Source organism: Notolepis coatsorum (assembly GCF_963971535.1).
Source record: "Notolepis coatsorum genome assembly, chromosome: 3".
NCBI classification, from domain to species: Eukaryota; Metazoa; Chordata; class Actinopteri; order Aulopiformes; family Paralepididae; genus Notolepis; species Notolepis coatsorum.
The window spans coordinates 21,425,517-21,442,341 of NC_140167.1; the positions used below are offsets into that span (position 1 = coordinate 21,425,517).

The 16,825-nt window shown below is 44.9% G+C and overlaps 1 protein-coding gene across 1 annotated transcript in view; it reads left to right on the top strand.

The window, feature by feature from the left end:
• nol10 (nucleolar protein 10) overlaps positions 1–5,289 on the top strand; it is a 64,079-nt gene extending 58,790 nt beyond the window's left edge. The window contains exons 20-21 of the mRNA XM_084310624.1: positions 1,913–2,015; positions 4,198–5,289. Of these exons, the coding sequence (XP_084166750.1) occupies positions 1,913–2,015; positions 4,198–4,515 (421 nt within the window). The 3' untranslated portion in view covers positions 4,516–5,289. The remainder of the gene's footprint in view (positions 1–1,912; positions 2,016–4,197) is intronic.
• Positions 5,290–16,825: the final 11,536 nt, after the last annotated feature.

A 16,825-nucleotide genomic window follows, 5' to 3' on the forward strand; every position in this document is an offset into this window, starting at 1 on the left:
CAACCAAAAATGCTTAAACAATAATGTTAGTGATGGAAGGGAACTCATTTTGTGCAAAAATGGAAAGCTTGCCAATGTTCATGATGCAGAATTATTACAATAGCCGATAATACATTTTTCCAATGATAAATCCCTAAACGGGTTGACCGTGCAGACGGTCCAAAGTGATGTCAGACTACACCTCCCTATAGATAGAGAGGTCCCTTCCCAGTGATATCATGGTAATCTCCACACCAGCTTTATAACTCTAATGCATCAAACCAACCTTCTTTTCCTTGATTGCATCATCAACTATTCTTTGTCAGCCATTCTAAGTCGTACCTGCAAAATGAGCCATTTGATAATCCAGATTTGAGTAGGAATGAGCTTTCCTATACATTTGAGCTCTATGCTGAAATGTTCACATGGCCATTTCCCGGTAGTTAGCGAAATGCGAGATTACCCAATACACTGATTCGGTCAGTTTGCACAAGACAAACGACTGATTGCAACGTGTGAGGCAATATCCGCCGGTCACTGGAACACAAACTTCTGGGATCCCCTTCCGTCTGCTCTATCCGAAGAGACCTGCCAGTCTTAAGGTCAAGCTAGCATTGTAGCCCCAGCAGAGGTCTTTCCCCAGGCTGCTGCAGGGACCCGGCCACCTGCCACACTCACGCTCCTGACTGTCTGACGTCCATTTGACCAAAATAGATGACTACTGACATTGGTGTTGCCACATGGAACAAATGAGGTCACAGTGAGATAGGGACCCCAATCCAGAGCAGAACACTATAGATGGAATTGGAGGGGTCGCTCTTGACCTGAGTGTGTGTGTGTGTGTTTGCTCCTGTGGTACTGATTCAGTAGCTTTATATTAGCTTATATCATGCATTTCAGAGTTAAATGGTGAGTTCCAAAGCACCCAGAAATAATTTTAGTTTTAAAGCAGTGAGTGAGCTGAGCTCCCATTATGGCAGAACGTTTGACCCCCCCTAGCGATAACGGGCAACGCGACGACTAGCTTATTCTGCTTTATTCACACAAAACAAAGAGCGTAGAAATGTGGGAGTCTTCCATCACTTTGGATAGCTCATCCCGGCTCTTCCATCTTCACAGTTGCCCACAGCTAGAATGCTACACGGCTTGAATGCTACATAGCTAGAATGCTATATGGCTACAATGCTACATAGCTAGAATGCTACAATGCTACATAGCTAGAATGCTACACGGCTTGAATGCTACATAGCTAGCCTAGAATGCTATATGGCTACAATGCTACATAGCTACAATGCTATATGGCTACAATGCTACATAGCTAGAATGCTTTACGGCTAGAATGCTACATAGCTAGAATGTTGCACAGCTAGAACGGTCAGTAAAACGCACGCCATTCTCCTCCTCCCTGATCACCAACTTACGTGATTTGCGCGGGGTAGGGAAGGGTTGCGTTATGGCAAAAGTTACATCGCTTCAACACGTTTCAACTTTCTTTCGAACCGGCAGTTCTTTTTTTTTGCCATGTTTTTCCGCAACCCGGAGCCAAAGCATGGTACCCTCGTTCAAATTAATGGGAAAACGTGCGTTTTCCGCACATTTTCTGAATTGATCTGAACGCAGCCTTAGCTGCTCTGCCCCTAGTGGCGAGTGTGGGAATTGCTTGATGCTTTTAGACTGTAACCTGAATATGTTTCAGTTTAGCTGAAATGGCCTGCAAAACTGTAGTTTACAGCTCCTGTGGTACATTCTCATGACTAATGTTTTATTCTCTTCCACCCGCATGCAGTTATTTGTGAACTTTTTTAGTTGTTTTTCTTCTGACCCTCCCTCCCCACAGGTATATACCCACAGGAACCAGGTCAGCCTGCGCATCACTACCATTTCGCTGAAGGGCCATATTGTGTCTAAAGGGGCGTGTTGTGTGTCTCCCCAGGGCTTCTCTGGAGGAGCGTCTAAAGCTGGATGAGCGCTCTGGGAGCAGCAACGTGGCCGACACTACCGTGGGCAGCAAACAGGTCACCTTCACCCTCAAAAAGGTAAGCCCGGTCATTCCTCCACGGGTCGGTGGGCTTACTGCTCCTCCAGGGGTTACCCACCATGTTGTGGGTTTGACAATTTTATTATTTTTAAATCTTGATTAAAACCCATTTTAGACCTGAAACGCCTGCTAATAATGCATGATATAGCCTGCATATACACACAAATATGTTTCCCGGATTCAATGGGATAAAGGGATCGTTTTTTGTGATTTTTATCTGGGCATGTGACACTGGCGTGGTCCTGTCTTTTCAGAATCAGATTTACACAGAATTTGACTTCTGGTGATACTGGTGCTAACTGAGAGACAAAGTACAAGTTGAACAGATACACACGACAGGACCTCCCATACATAGGCTCTACTTGGGCGGCCCGCTCGGGTAGATTAAGGTGCGCAATTGTCATACCATAATGCACACAGACCAGCGCAGATCTTACATGTTTGAAGTTACAATATCCAGCTAATCAGCTCTGCACTCGGCTTCGCCCTGTGACAACTCCTCTCGTGAGTTACGCTGTTTCTATGTGTAGTGGAAACTCTGCTGTTTGTGTGTGAGCCAGTGCCACTGTCACTAAGCTGCCAACATTAACTAAGCTGGCCCCAAAATAGTTACACTAACCCTGGAGCAGCTCATGGCCGCTGGACGACGTTAGTTTCCTTTTCATTTGAGTTGCGATAGTTTGCTCTCCAGCTCAAACGGTGAGGAATGGGAGGGTCTGAGTCTGAGACTATCTCCCTCTCTCTCTCTCTCTCTCTCCCTCTTTCTCTCTCTATGTTCAATTATTTTAAGTAGCCAAACATTATACTATAAAGTCTAACTGGATAGTTGATGATAATACAATTTTATTTTATTTAATATTTAGCTGAACTATTATAAAATCCTTAAGTCAGCTATGACTCTGTGTGTGTGTGTGTGTGTGTGTGTGTGCGTGCGTGCATGCAAGGCTACTCTTTTTGACATGGATTATTATCTTTAACAATCCGGATGTGTCCTATGGGCACATGTATGAAATATGTAATATAATGTAAAACCGTTTAATGCACATATAGTTCAGCTCAGGATTAATCACGATTCTAAATTCATCCACTGTATTATGTAACCCATGGCTGGCTTGCTAGCCAGACATCTCATGGTCCCCAAATCAATAACTTTACGTCAAATATGTGTAGTAGGTGTATCATTGTCAGTCGACTCATAGCCTCATGTACATTCATGAGTTGAATTGCAAGGATGGGATGTACACGGAGGTTACAAATATATGTAACCTAGTAGCCTAGTCAGTTAGTCAGTCTAATGAGTGTTAATATACAATAGTATATTAGACTACCTCCTGTATAGTGTCTCTGGGGCAAGGTTTTCAACAGTGTTGCTGATGTACGCATGTATAGTTATTCTTCAATTACGCACGCAGCATTATTCTTTTGGGCAATTATTCTCTTTCCAAGATAAGAGCTAGCCAAGTAGTTTGTTATGTGGAGACTAGAGGCTATTTATTCTGGGATTTGCATAATCCCCTTCATTTATCATGGCACACGCCGTCCGTGTCCTAACTATCCCCAAACAAGTTTAGCTCAAAACCCTGTCCCCATTGTTTTCATTAGCTTACATGTCGTGGCCTCACACAGCGCCAACTGTGGATCTCACCATCTCAAAGATTACTATGCAGCAGGGCCAGAATCTTTCTGGTCAAGCATCTGACAAATGGGCTCTATTATTATTAATTTAGTTATTCAAATATAATCTATAATTATTATCTATTAATCGCAAAGAAAATAATGTGTTCGATAGTAACTAAGGTGTCATCGCCTACAGATTTAATTACAAAATCTACCAAAACGCATCTTCCAATCACTGTTCTCCGGTTATGTCTGCATTATAGTGTATATGGTGGCCCTGCAGATTTAAACGTGTTGTGGCTTCTAGTCCTGGTTCATGACCCTCGTCACATGTCATACCCGGCCTTTTCCGTTCTCTCTGTGTATGCTATCTAATTAGAAGCAGAATTGTCTTGAAATGAATCTTTACCAAGTGTGTACAGTGTCATAGATGCAAACCGCTCTCTTATCGATTGAACCGGTCCTACATGAAGCGTCGTGCCTGTGAGCCGCCACTAGGGGCAGAGTGGGTGTACAAGCTGAACATTCACGGTAATTGAAATGCCTCCCGTCGTTTCCTACAGTCGGAGCATCAGAACAAGCAGCAGCAGGCGGAGCGGGACCACCACGAAGAGAGGAGGAAGCTGAGACGCCCAGCCGAGCACCTGAGCAGCGCCAGGGGCCGGGCGAGGGGCTGGGGAGTTGGCCGGGGAGGGAGCCGGGGAGGGGGAGGCAGCCGGGGAGGGAGAGGTGGAGGGGGAGGCGGCCGGGGAGGGGGAGGTGGCTGGGGAGGGGGAGGCGGCCGGGGAGGGGGAGGTGGCCGGGGAGGGGGAGGTGGCCGGGGAGGGGACCGGGGTAGGGGCAGAGGAGGAGGAGGACGCGGAGGAAGGGGCCGCTTCTGAGGAGGGCGGCCTGACCATGGACCTTGGGGCCACAGCCAACCATCACATGGCGATGCATGTGAGCAACGTTAGACCTGTTGCACCACTTCTCCGTTTTATACTTCCATCTAGGGTTCTCATCGCCCGAGCAAACTAGACCTCCCTTCCATATAGACCGTTTCTAGGTTCAAACAAACCTTCTCAGTTTATTTCTCTGTTGCAGTGTTCGCTGACGGATAATAAACTCGGACCAAAGCTGTTCCCCTAGCAACGCAGTTTCATTGAAAAGAGCTAAGATGTAAGGTGTTGGCCTAGCAGGTATGCACTCTAAATCTCAACGTAGTTGGTGATTTGTTTTTTGTCGTACTCAAAAACAAATGCTCCAAACATAACCATTATCCGTCAGTTACATTAATGTAACTCATGTCATGTTACCCTCGGGGGGTAAAAAAAAATATGGTTATGGCCAAGCGAGGGTTCCCTCAGTTAAGGGAATTTACGGAATATTATGGAATTTTGACTTTAGATGTCATATACACTTATACAGATGTATTGGACAGTGGAATGCTTACTGGCAACCGTCCCTTGAACCAAGGGTTTTAAAGGTGTAATAAGAGAGATGTAAATTATGAGGGGGATGATTGCATAATTTCCCACTTCTTTAAATGTGTTCATTTATCCCCTTTGAACTTTTCTCTGCTGAAAACAAGTTCCAACACAAATTTGTGTTATTTAATAATAATAATGTCAGTCGGATTCAGAATACCAGCGTATCAAGAAGTAGACGTAACTGTAGTTCCAATCAACGCGAAGGGGGGGGGGGGCGGGGGAAGCGTGTTATTCCATTTATTAATCTCCGTCAGATGGAGCGGAGTGCTAAAGGCCAGGCGGAGGCTAAGCGGCAGCTCTGCCGGCTGCAACAGACCCCGAGACTGGGTGGTGGGCGTGGGCCACGTTGTACACATCTACCGTACTTTTCGCACTATAAGCCGCACCTGACTATAAGCCGCAGCAGCTAAATTGAATGATGTGTACATATATAAGCCGCACTGGACTATAAGCCGCAGGTGTTTTAATGTTTAATTACCATATGTAATTAGCATTGGGACACAATACTGTCGGACAAATAACAAGAATTAACTCATTTACAAGTTGTATTAAGTTTAGCAAATAAGGGAACAGATAAATAACATTTCAATGCAGTCAAAAAAGCAATATTTAGATTTTTACATTTTCGGGTTTGGTCAAGTCGAGTCACATATAAGCCGCACCGTTATATAAGCCGCAGGGTCGAAAAATGGGGGGGAAAGCCACGGCTTATAGTCCGAAAAGTACGGTACTTGGAGACGTGCAGAAGGAGCGGTGGAGAGACTGCGTGGGCGTGGGCCACGTTGTACACATCTACTTGGAGACGTGCAGAAGGAGCGGTGGAGAGACTGCGTGGGCGTGGGCCACGTTGTACACATCTACTTGGAGACGTGCAGAAGGAGCGGTGGAGAGACTGCGTGGGCGTGGGCCACGTTGTACACATCTGCTGCTCCCTTCTTTTTGTTCAATGAGTGTGTTTTTTCTATGATGTCACTGCCTGGGAGCTGAGATGACGTGACGTCACCTGCCTTGGATCTCAGCCCATGTGGACGTTTTGTAACCGCTACTTAATGCAGTTCAAATTGAAAGAAAGGGAGAGAAAGTGTGTGTGTGTGTGTGTGTGTGTGTGTGTGTGTGTGTGTGTGTGTGTGTGTGTGTGTGTGTGTGTGTGTGTGTGTGTGTGTGTGTGTGTGTGTGTGTGTGTGTGTGTGTGTGTGTGTGTGTGTGTGTGTGTGTGTGTGTGTGTGTGTGTGTGTGTGTGTGTGCGCGCGCACTGATCTTCATGTTTTTTACTCCAGGTTATTCATACAGTGTAGACGCCACTGTACTGGAATGTGTCAAAAGTATAAACTATTGTTTGGTAAAACATTCCTGTTTTCTGTGTTGTTGTTTTTTGTTCATCTGTAAGAATGATACCTGATGACAAGAAGAAACTCTTAACTCAACACACCCTCTTTTTCCAAAGCTCCTTTTGTGACTCATCGTTTGGGAAATTCAGGCTAGATGCATTTCTAGAATTTTTGCATAACGGATGCCAATACTATGAGTCACAGTGTGGAGGAAGGTTATTTGCATGTTATTGCATTTTTCAGGGAGATCTACTGATCACTAACCAAGCCCCATTGGCATTCAAAAAGTCTACGTTACTATTTTGGTAGCAGATTCTTAATGGAATGTGTTGGCAGTGCTACTGTACATGTGGCTCCTGAGAGACGGTAGCTCAGGAGGTAGAGCGGTCGTCTGGTAATCGTAAGGTTCCCGGTTCGATTTCGGCATCCTCCCAGCGGTGTGTCGGTGTGTCCTTGAGCAAGGCCCTAACTGCTCCCGATAAGCAGGTCGGCACCTTGCATAGTTTCCTCTGCCGTCAGTGTGTGAGTGAATGGGTGAATGTGAGGCATAAGTTGTAAAGCGCTTTGGATAAAAGCGCTATATAAAATGCAATCAGGTGATTGATTAATTAACCATTTTATTAACAGAGTGCCGAATGGGTACAATACAGTACGGCTCAATACACACAATTGTTAAGGGGATGCAGACCAGAGAAAGACTTTCGTCTTGTTTACATCAGGGTCCCCCATTTTCAATTCATAATGAATTGTAAGTAAGGGTGCAATTAGCACCGTGCAATCCATTCTTTGTGGATCCCGCCCCTGGAGTCTTTGTTAACCTGTTCCACCCCAGGTGAAAATCTGCATAAAATGTATACCTAGGTAAATGGAATATTGCTCCACTTCTACAAGGGCTATTTGCATATTCGGCACGGTGGTGTAGTGGTTAACACTGTCGCCTCACAGCAAGAAGGTCCAGGGTTCGAATCCCGCTTGGGGACCAGGTTTCCATGATGCCAGTTACCCAGGTGGGGTATCTCCCAGGCCTTTCTGTGTGGAGTTTGCATGTTCTCCCCGTGCTCGCAAGGGTTTCCCCCCCGATAAGATAAACCCAATGGAAAAACATGCACAACAACAAGATCGCTAACGCTGTGGCGTCCTTGACGAAGACGGACAGGAGCACTTGGATTGGTCCCCTGGCGCGGCTCACGTTGCGCCTGTCTGCTCCCGGCTGCCCTTGGGGGGGAAGGACGACGGGATGGGTTAATCGCAGATACGAATTGCATGCATGCATCGCATGTGTGCCAATTGATGACCTCGGAGCAGGTCCTAAATTATTATTATTATTATAATATTCTTGGTATCTAGGTATATCTATGGACCTCAGTGAATGTATTCTCAGTGTCAGAAATATTGTGTCTATTACTAGGCTTGCTTAAATTGTGATGAAACAAAGGAAAATATGAATTATGATTTTTCTTTTCATCTTTGACAGTGAATAACACCATGATAATAATGACTTAAAAAACGACCACTGAACTCATTCAGTACCCTCTTGAGATCATGTGTACAAAAGATCTAAGGAAATTAATAAAGGGAAGATGATAAAACTGAAGGTTCTGTATATACAGTACTGAATTCTCCCATCCGGACCAATGCAATTTGAAATATTATTATAGAATATATGCTTATACATTACCTTATTATAGCCAATTCGCACATTTATATATATATATATATATAGTATCTTTCAAATGGCCGAGTTCAATTTGGATATAGTATCACCAGGCGTGCATAATAACAGATACTGATATTTACTGTAATCGACTGTACTTTTTTATTTCCCCCACAGTGTAACCATTTTGAAACTAATTTCAGATCTAACTGTTCCTGCATGGTAACAATAGTGAGGAGAAACTGACTGCGTTTCAATATTTGTCAAAAACTTTACCTTTTGTAGCTTATCGCGAATCATAACAATTATTGATATGATTCATTCAGAACGCTGAACTTTGAACCACCATAGTATATGACAGGAAGTGTAGATTGGAGAAATTTCAACGCTGGCCGATAGCTAGGAATCTCATCTACAAAATGGCCGCAAAAAAACTACAATTCCCATGGTTCAACATTTCCATTTCCGGGTCAGATAGGCGATTGCATATCGAAAACTTAAAACGATATAAGTACACTTTTAACCTATTGCTAAACGATTGCCAACCTAACGTTTTACATTCTACATGCATTTGTGACATAGTAGTGATGTTAATACTTGAAAACGGTTGATTTTAAAATCACAAATTATTTTCATCATTCATAAAAATATGCCTATATGGTCATAATGTCAAAAGGGGTCGGTACCGACCCCGTCGAGTGGAACAGGTTTTAATACTTGTATAAAACTACAGAAGTCTTAAGCCCGGAGCCTATTTTCTGAAAATCCGCCTAAAATACATACCTAAGTAAATGGAATATTGCTCCACTTCTACAAGGTCCAATTTGCATATTCTTGGTATCTAGGTACATCTATGGACCTCAGTGAATGTATTCCCAGTGTCAGCAATATTGTGTCTATTACTAGGCTTGCTTAAATTGTGATGAAACAAAGAATATGATTGAATAACACCATGCTAATAATGACCAAACATTAAAAACTGCCACTGATCTCGTTTAGTACCTTCTTCAGATCATGTGTACAAGAAATCGAAGGAAATGAATAAAGGGAAGATGATTAAACGGAAGGTACTGTAGATACAGTACTGAATTATCCCATCCGGATTGATTGATTGATTGATTGATTGAACACTTTATTAACAGATTGCAGAATGGGTACAATACAGTACAGCTCAATACACAATTGTTAAGGGGATGCAGACCAGAGAAAGACTTTCGTCTTGTTTAGCTCATAGCTATCGTGGTAGCCAGTTTCTGGAGACAGGAGACACACACACCACTGAGGATAAACGGGGCTACCGTGGACATGATAGCTATGAGCTAACTAATGTTACAAGCTCAAACACCTTATAACTACTACTATTGTCGTGTCCATAAGTTCCCTGGCAGAATACTTGTGGGGACAAAGGTATACAAAGAGGAGAGTACCATTTTAAATCGGGCATTCATGCCGGCTAACAAGCTAGACGTCGCAGCATGTTGTTAGCACAATAGCTACCAAGCTAAGCTACGTTAGCTTCTAAAGTTGTATACACAATATGTACAACGACACAATGATTTACATTATTACAAATATGGTAACGTGGTTGTGGCTTTTACAAATAGTGGTTAGCTTTAGAGATGGATGGCTATGATCATGGAGCAATAGTGTTCGGTGAAACAGATACATTTTCATTCATCACTCCTCAGCTAGTAGTAGCAAGGCTCTCTGCCTGCCACTAGCTGTGTGTGACTCTCAGAGCCCCTCGCTGCCCTGCACGCGTGAGTATTAAGGGCGGGGGGTCGTGGCCAATCAGAGAAAAGCTGAACACAAGTTGGTTGCCTTTAATATTCACCCGCCCTGCACCTGAAGTGACGTCACGGCCCTGCTAGGGTTTGATAAGCTTTTAGATTTGCTCGTGCATGTGATTCGTCTGTGGACCTTTTTAACCCTTTCTGAGTGGCATTTCCGGCGTCAAATGGAAAAAGAATCATAATTAAATTAGATACCAATGATGTAAACTACCCATAATTGCAGAGTAGGGTTTAACCTGCAAGTTGGCCTTTAAGTCTTCTTTTTATTTATTTTTCCGAGTTATGTTAGAATAGCAGTTGCTTTAAATGTGCACATGGACAAATGTGAAGGACAAGAATTCAAAATGTTGGACATGAAGAGAGGCTTGGAGAATCTCCTTTGGGGGGTATCTCCGTCTCTGGGGGGGGGGGCTTCTCCAGTGGGAGAGCTGATCCCCCTCCAAACCGCCAACCCGGGAAAGAGTGCTAACCATATAACTTATTTTATTTTCATTTAATTTTTTCTTATTGTGTTGTTAGTTCTATTTTCACAAATGTAGGTGGTGATGTCGGTGACATGGGAGGTACAGAGGTGGGCAGGCTGGGTTCAGTGGGGGGGGGGGGGGTGTTGGGGGGGAGGGCCATCGTTCCGGCGGTTCGACCCGGGGGAGGCGGGGCCTTGCGTGTTGTGGGATTGGTGTGGGGGGGGGGGGTTGCCTGGGGCCCTCGGCCGCCGTGGCCTGGGCGGTCTGGTCACTGGGCCGGGGGGGCACCGGGCTTTGGGTCGCGGGGGGTCGGGGGACCATTGAGGCGTGGTGCTTTGGCCTTCTGCGGGCCTGTGCTTGGGGTGTGTTGCGGGGTCGGTGGGTGTGGGGTGGGGGACCATCATTTCCGCGGTTTGGCCTGGGAGGGGGGGTCTTGGATGTTGTGGGGTCGTCGGGCGTGGGGTGGGGTGCTTGGTGGCATGGGAGGTAGCGGGCTTGGCTCGGTGGGGGGGGAGTACCACCCCTCGCCCCTCTAATCAAATTCAAGGTACCTGTGTCGCTGAGTGCTCGGTCCCGCATGGGACGGCCCTGGGATGTGGGGGAGCCATGTTTCTGGGGGTGGATGGCAGGAAGGGGGGGGTCCCTCTCATGGGAGTCTGGGTGGCTGAGAGCGGCCGAATTCAAGGGGCCCAGGTTGATGTACTGTTGTGTTGTTGATGTCATTGTAGGTATTGTGTAAGTGTTGTTTGTCTATAAATGTTAATAAAAACGTAAGTAATTTATAATTTTTTTAACTGGTAATAAAACTACTGGAGTCTACTTTAATACTGGTACTAAAACTACTGGAGTCTATGTTAATACTGGTACTAAAACTAAAATTTTCTATTTTGATGTCGGTATTAGGTAGCCTATATAAACAATAATACGAGAGCATATACAAGAACCTTTCTATTCACATAACTGCATTTGTGATGGAGCTGTGACAGCTATGGGTGGTACAGTAACAGTCTATTGCTCGATCCATCTCCAATATCACGATGGACCGTGCCATGTAGCCTATGTATAGCCTGCCTATGTGATCAATAAAAACGCGAACTTGAATCCCATCATCATATTTATATGTTGTGTCTGTCCACTATGTTTGTTACTTTGTTATTTTCCCCCCCTATGTAAAGCACATTGGGTCTCTTGAAAGGCGCTATATAAAATGAAGCTATTATTATTATCACGTCTGTGCGGGAGCTCACAAATAGACTGTCTTTTAGTCTCAGTGAAGTTTCAACGGAGGTCATCTATTCTAACCAACAAATTGAAGTAGAAAGCATTTCGTTGTGACCAATCTTATTTGGAAACATGACACAAAATAATAGTATTTCGATTTTTATTTTAAACAATATTTAATCGCGTTTGGAGGTGGGTGTTCTGTGTCTGCCCCCCCCGTGCCAAACAAGCAGGCCAACCTCTTGTTACACTACTGTCGCCATTTTACCTGCATTTATGCAGGTGAACACCAGGAAGGCGGCTGGCCCAGATGGAATAACAGGACGCATACTCAAGTCCTGTGCTAACCAGCTAGCCCCTGTGTTCACCGCCATATTTAATCAATCCCTGAAGGAGTCAGTGGTCCCTGCCTGCTTCAAGATGTCTACCATTATCCCGGTACCAAAGAAACCCTCCCCAGCAGGTCTCAATGACTACAGACCGGTGGCACTCACCTCTGTGGCCATGAAATGTTTCGAGAGGCTGGTCAAGGATCACATTTGTGCCTCCCTCCCCAGCGATATGGACCCTATGCAATTTGCATACAGGCCAAACAGGTCCACTGACGATGCGGTCTCCCAAGTACTGCACAGCACCCTCTCTCACCTGGACCGTCAGAAGGGGGGCTATGTGAGACTGTTGTTCATTGACTACAGCTCAGCGTTCAACACCATAGTCCCCACCAGACTGGTGGACAAGCTGATCGAGCTGGGTCTGGGCTCCGCTCTGAGCGCCTGGGTACTGGACTTTCTGAGTGAAAGACCCCAGGCGGTCAGGGTGGGGGGTCAGACCTCCAACACCATCACCCTGAGCATCGGGTCCCCCCAGGGCTGTGTTCTGAGCCCCCTGCTGTACTCACTATACACATGACTGTGTGGCCAAGTTCAGCTCCAACTCCATAGTGAAGTTCGCAGACAACACGTGGTGGTGGGGCTGATCTCGGACAACGACGAGAAGGCCTACCGGGAGGAGGTTGAGGTACTGGAACGCTGGTGCCAGGACAACAGCCTGCTCCTGAACATTGGTAAAACCAAGGAGCTGATCGTGGATTATAGGAGAGGACAGCAGGAGACACACACACCACTGAGGATAAACGGGGCCACCGTGGACAGGGTGAGCAGCTTCAAGTACCTGGGGGTCCACATCTCAGAGGATCTGACATGGTCAACACACATAGACACAGTTGTAAAAAAGGCAAAGCAGCGCCTCTACTACCTGAGACAGTTAAGGAAGTTCAGAGTATCGGGGAAGATACTCCAGTCCTTCTACTCCGGAGCTGTAGAGAGCATCTTGACTGGAAACATCACTGCCTGGTATGGTAACAGCACGGCACAGGACAAGAAGGCCCTACAGAGAGTGGTGCGCTCTGCCGAGCGTACCACGGGTATTGCACTACCTCCCCTGCAGGTTCTATACAACAAAAGGTGCAAATCCAGAGCCTGCAGAATAATGAAAGACCCTCACCACCCCAATAACAGCCTGTTCCAGCTGCTGAGGTCAGGCAGACGCCTGCGAACACCAGCTACTAGGACAGAGAGGCTTCGGCTCAGCTTCTTCCCCCAGGCCATCAGAGCCTTGAACAATGAACACTGAGGGTCACAGAACACTGAACCCTACACACACAAGCACACATTAGCACACACACGACACACACGCTGTGCACACTCGCACACTAGCAGCCACTTTAACATGAGAAAGCACTCACTCATGCTGCACACGCCCACACGTATGGACACAAAGAAAGGTCACTTTAAAAATAGTATAGTAACAGTGTATTGCACTACCTAGGGACCTAGCATGTCCTTCATGCTCTGTAAATAACTATGTACAAATACCGTGATGTCCCACTATGTTACTTGTTTATTGCACAATGTTGTCTATTGGATTCTATTATATGTTGTACTACTGTATTGCACATCGTTGCGGGCAAGACCACCCGCATTTCATTGTATACTTGTATGCCGTGACAAATAAAACTCTTGACTTGACTTGAACTATAATGAATTACGGGTCATACAGAACACGCCAGTGTTGAAACTAATGCACGGAAGCTTATTTCCGCGTCTGCAGTCTCCATATTCTACCGCTGGGCGCCAGGTACGCATGGTCCGAGCTGTGCGTAGATATACGCACAAAGTCAAGCACACGTTCAAATTGATAAGTCCCACACTTTGCTTAGAAATGGAGTCTACGTTAATACTGGTACTAAAACTACTGGAGTCTACGTAAATACTGGTACTAAAACTACTGGAGTCTACGTTAATACTGGTACTAAAACTACTGGAGTCTATGTTAATACTGGTACTAAAACTCCACATTCTTTCATACTGTTGTACTCTGTATGTCTACTAAATCATATTATATGTAGCATGAGCTTTCAGACAGACAGTGTGTGTGGTTTCCTGACAGCTGCAGTTGAAGGGTAACTGCCTGGGTGTCCCTCCCATCCCCCTGTGCCTCCTTATCCAGCATTGGCCCTTTTTCAAACGGAAGGGGAGGAGCATTTCACCCTGGCCCCAGGCCCACAGTGCATAATTCACACCACAAAGCTGTCTCTCACCACAGCCTGTTTGGATCAAGCCTCTTAATAGCATTCCACTGATCTAGGATCACTAGTCATGTCACACTGACCAGTATAAACTGCACTGAGACTTAATTTGGAAAACTGGTCTTGGATCAGTACTATTGTAGATCTGTGTGCTGCGAAAGATTAAAAACCTGATTTACATATACATTTGTATCTTTTTATATTGTAATTATAATTTTTTATTTATCCACTTTTTCCTCCTATTTTTCTGTATTTTCCTCCCATACCAATTTAGTCGTTATGCCAATTCTCCCCTTCCTGGTCGTTGCGCGCATGGTCGGTCTAGGGAGCCCTGGAGTCTATCACATGCTTCCTCCGATACATAGGAGACAGCCAGCAGCCTCTTTTCACCTGGCAGCGAGGACTCTCATTGGTGAAGTGTAACGCGTGGGAGGTCACACTACCTTCACCATTTCCCTCCCTCACTGTGCAGGCGCCCTGAACGACCTGTAGGAGTCGCTGTTTACAACGACCAGATTACCACCCACCGACTTCCCTCCCGCTGACACTGCCAATTGTGCCAGTATGACGACCGGCCAAGCCGGAGGCACCGCTGACAGCCGGATTCGATACCAGTGTCTCTGCGGTGGTAGACAGACGCTTAGTCCGCTGTGCTACCCGGCCGCCATATTGTAATTCTTTTTATGTATATTTCTATTGGCGGTGCATGTGACTGACCCAATTTCCCTTACTCTGGTGTTTAATTTTCCGTGAATATTGCTTGTATTATGTACTGTTTACATTTGTACAATTGTCGTTTCTGTAAATGAGGGAAACCGCAGAGCTTACGATTTTAAATAAAGGTTGAAATGAGATTTTTATAATTGATCTCCTCAAATCAGATCTTGAGTTGTAGGAGCCAAGAAGAGGATTTGGAGCTCAGCAGTGGTGGAAGAAGTACACAGTTACTTAAGTAAAAGTAGAAACACCCAGATAAATTAGTACATTTACTGGTAAAGGCAAAAGTCCTCCATTCAAATTATACTTTGTATTTTATTTTTTTATTATTTTTTAAACAAACACATTCAAATTATACTTAAGTAAAAGTAGAGAAGTATTTGCTATTGAATGTACTTAGTATCTAAAGTAAAAGTATGCATTCTACGTAAATGGTGCAATTATATAGCGCTTTTATCCAAAGCGCTTCACAATTCTGTTCCTCACATTCACCCATTCACACACCGACGGAGCAGGCAACCATGCAAGGTGCCAACCTGCTCATCGGAAGCAATTGGGGGTTAAGTGTCTTGCTCAAGGACACTTCAACACGCTGCCCGGGAGGAGCAGGAATCTAACCGGGAACCTCCAGATTACCATTACCTCCTGAGCCACTGTCGCCCCATGATGTTTGTGTGTTCCAGCGCTTGGAAGCATTCAATTCTTGATCTATTGACCTCTAAAGGTTATGTTAAAGTGGTATGTGGTCCAGTTATGCTGCTCTAATTACGTCCTCTTGAGGTTAGCAGGCTTCAAATGTGAAACTATATCATCTTCATACATATTTGCCATGTTTTCTATGCAAAATATTTTTCTTCAAAGTAACTAGTAACTGATGGGTTCAGATAAATAAAAGTATAAAGTTCCCTAAAATGTCAAATACTCGCGTAAAGTACAAGTAGCTTGAAATTGTACTTGAGTAAAAATACTTATATATGTTCAGCTATGGAGAACTTGCAGTAGTCCGGATGGGAGATGGCTAGAGCTTGAACAAAGAGCAGGGATGACTTCCCTCTCGGTAGTTTAGTTCTGTGACTATAACAACCTCGCCTGACAGCTGCTTGTGGATCACACCGACGTGTTCGGGAGTCACTGCGCCGCTGTCAATTGTGATGGAAAGGTCTTTGAAACTGAGTTCTAGGGCCTAAACAGATGTGCTTGATAGAGCTGGCGGACACTATGGGGTTGTGACTCCACTCCAATTAATGAATCAAGGAGGTGATGCTTCAGTTTAAGGATTTGTATTTAGGGAATATTTGTGTGTGGTTTTTCTACAAAGAAAATACAATATACATTAGTAAACAGTAATGACATAGATAAACATAATGTCACAAACATGTGGTCTATAGCTACAATAATATGACCAACAATACAATACAAATAGTAACCAAGACATTCAGATAACTGGAGTTATTAATATAACCTACTTTTTCACATTTCATAGACTGTATGCAGGGTAATACCTCATGCAATACAGGCAAACAATACAACCAGGCACAAACTGTAAACCAAGTGTAAAGATAAAAATCACCCTCTCCTGCCAATGAACAATGATAACATATGGCAATTACAAATCAAAGTAATCTTAGGGCTTTCCTACAGTCTTGAGAAACTTGTCTGGGAAGAACAACGGCTCAGTTTCGCCGAGGTTGAGTTTGAGTGATGGGCAGACATCCATCTGGAAATGTCAAGCCAGACATGCGTTGGTTCACGGGAAGGAGCAGTATAGTTGAGTATTATTGGCGTAGAAAAGAGCTTGTATCGTGTGATGCGATGACGGAGAGGGAGAAAAGGAGGGGGACAAGGGCTGAGCCCTGTGGAACGCCGCTCAAGAGACTCTTCATGGTGGACGTAGGAGGAGAGAGAAACAGCTGCTTACAATCCTTAGCTTAGCCAGAAAATCAGGTTTTGAGTGAATT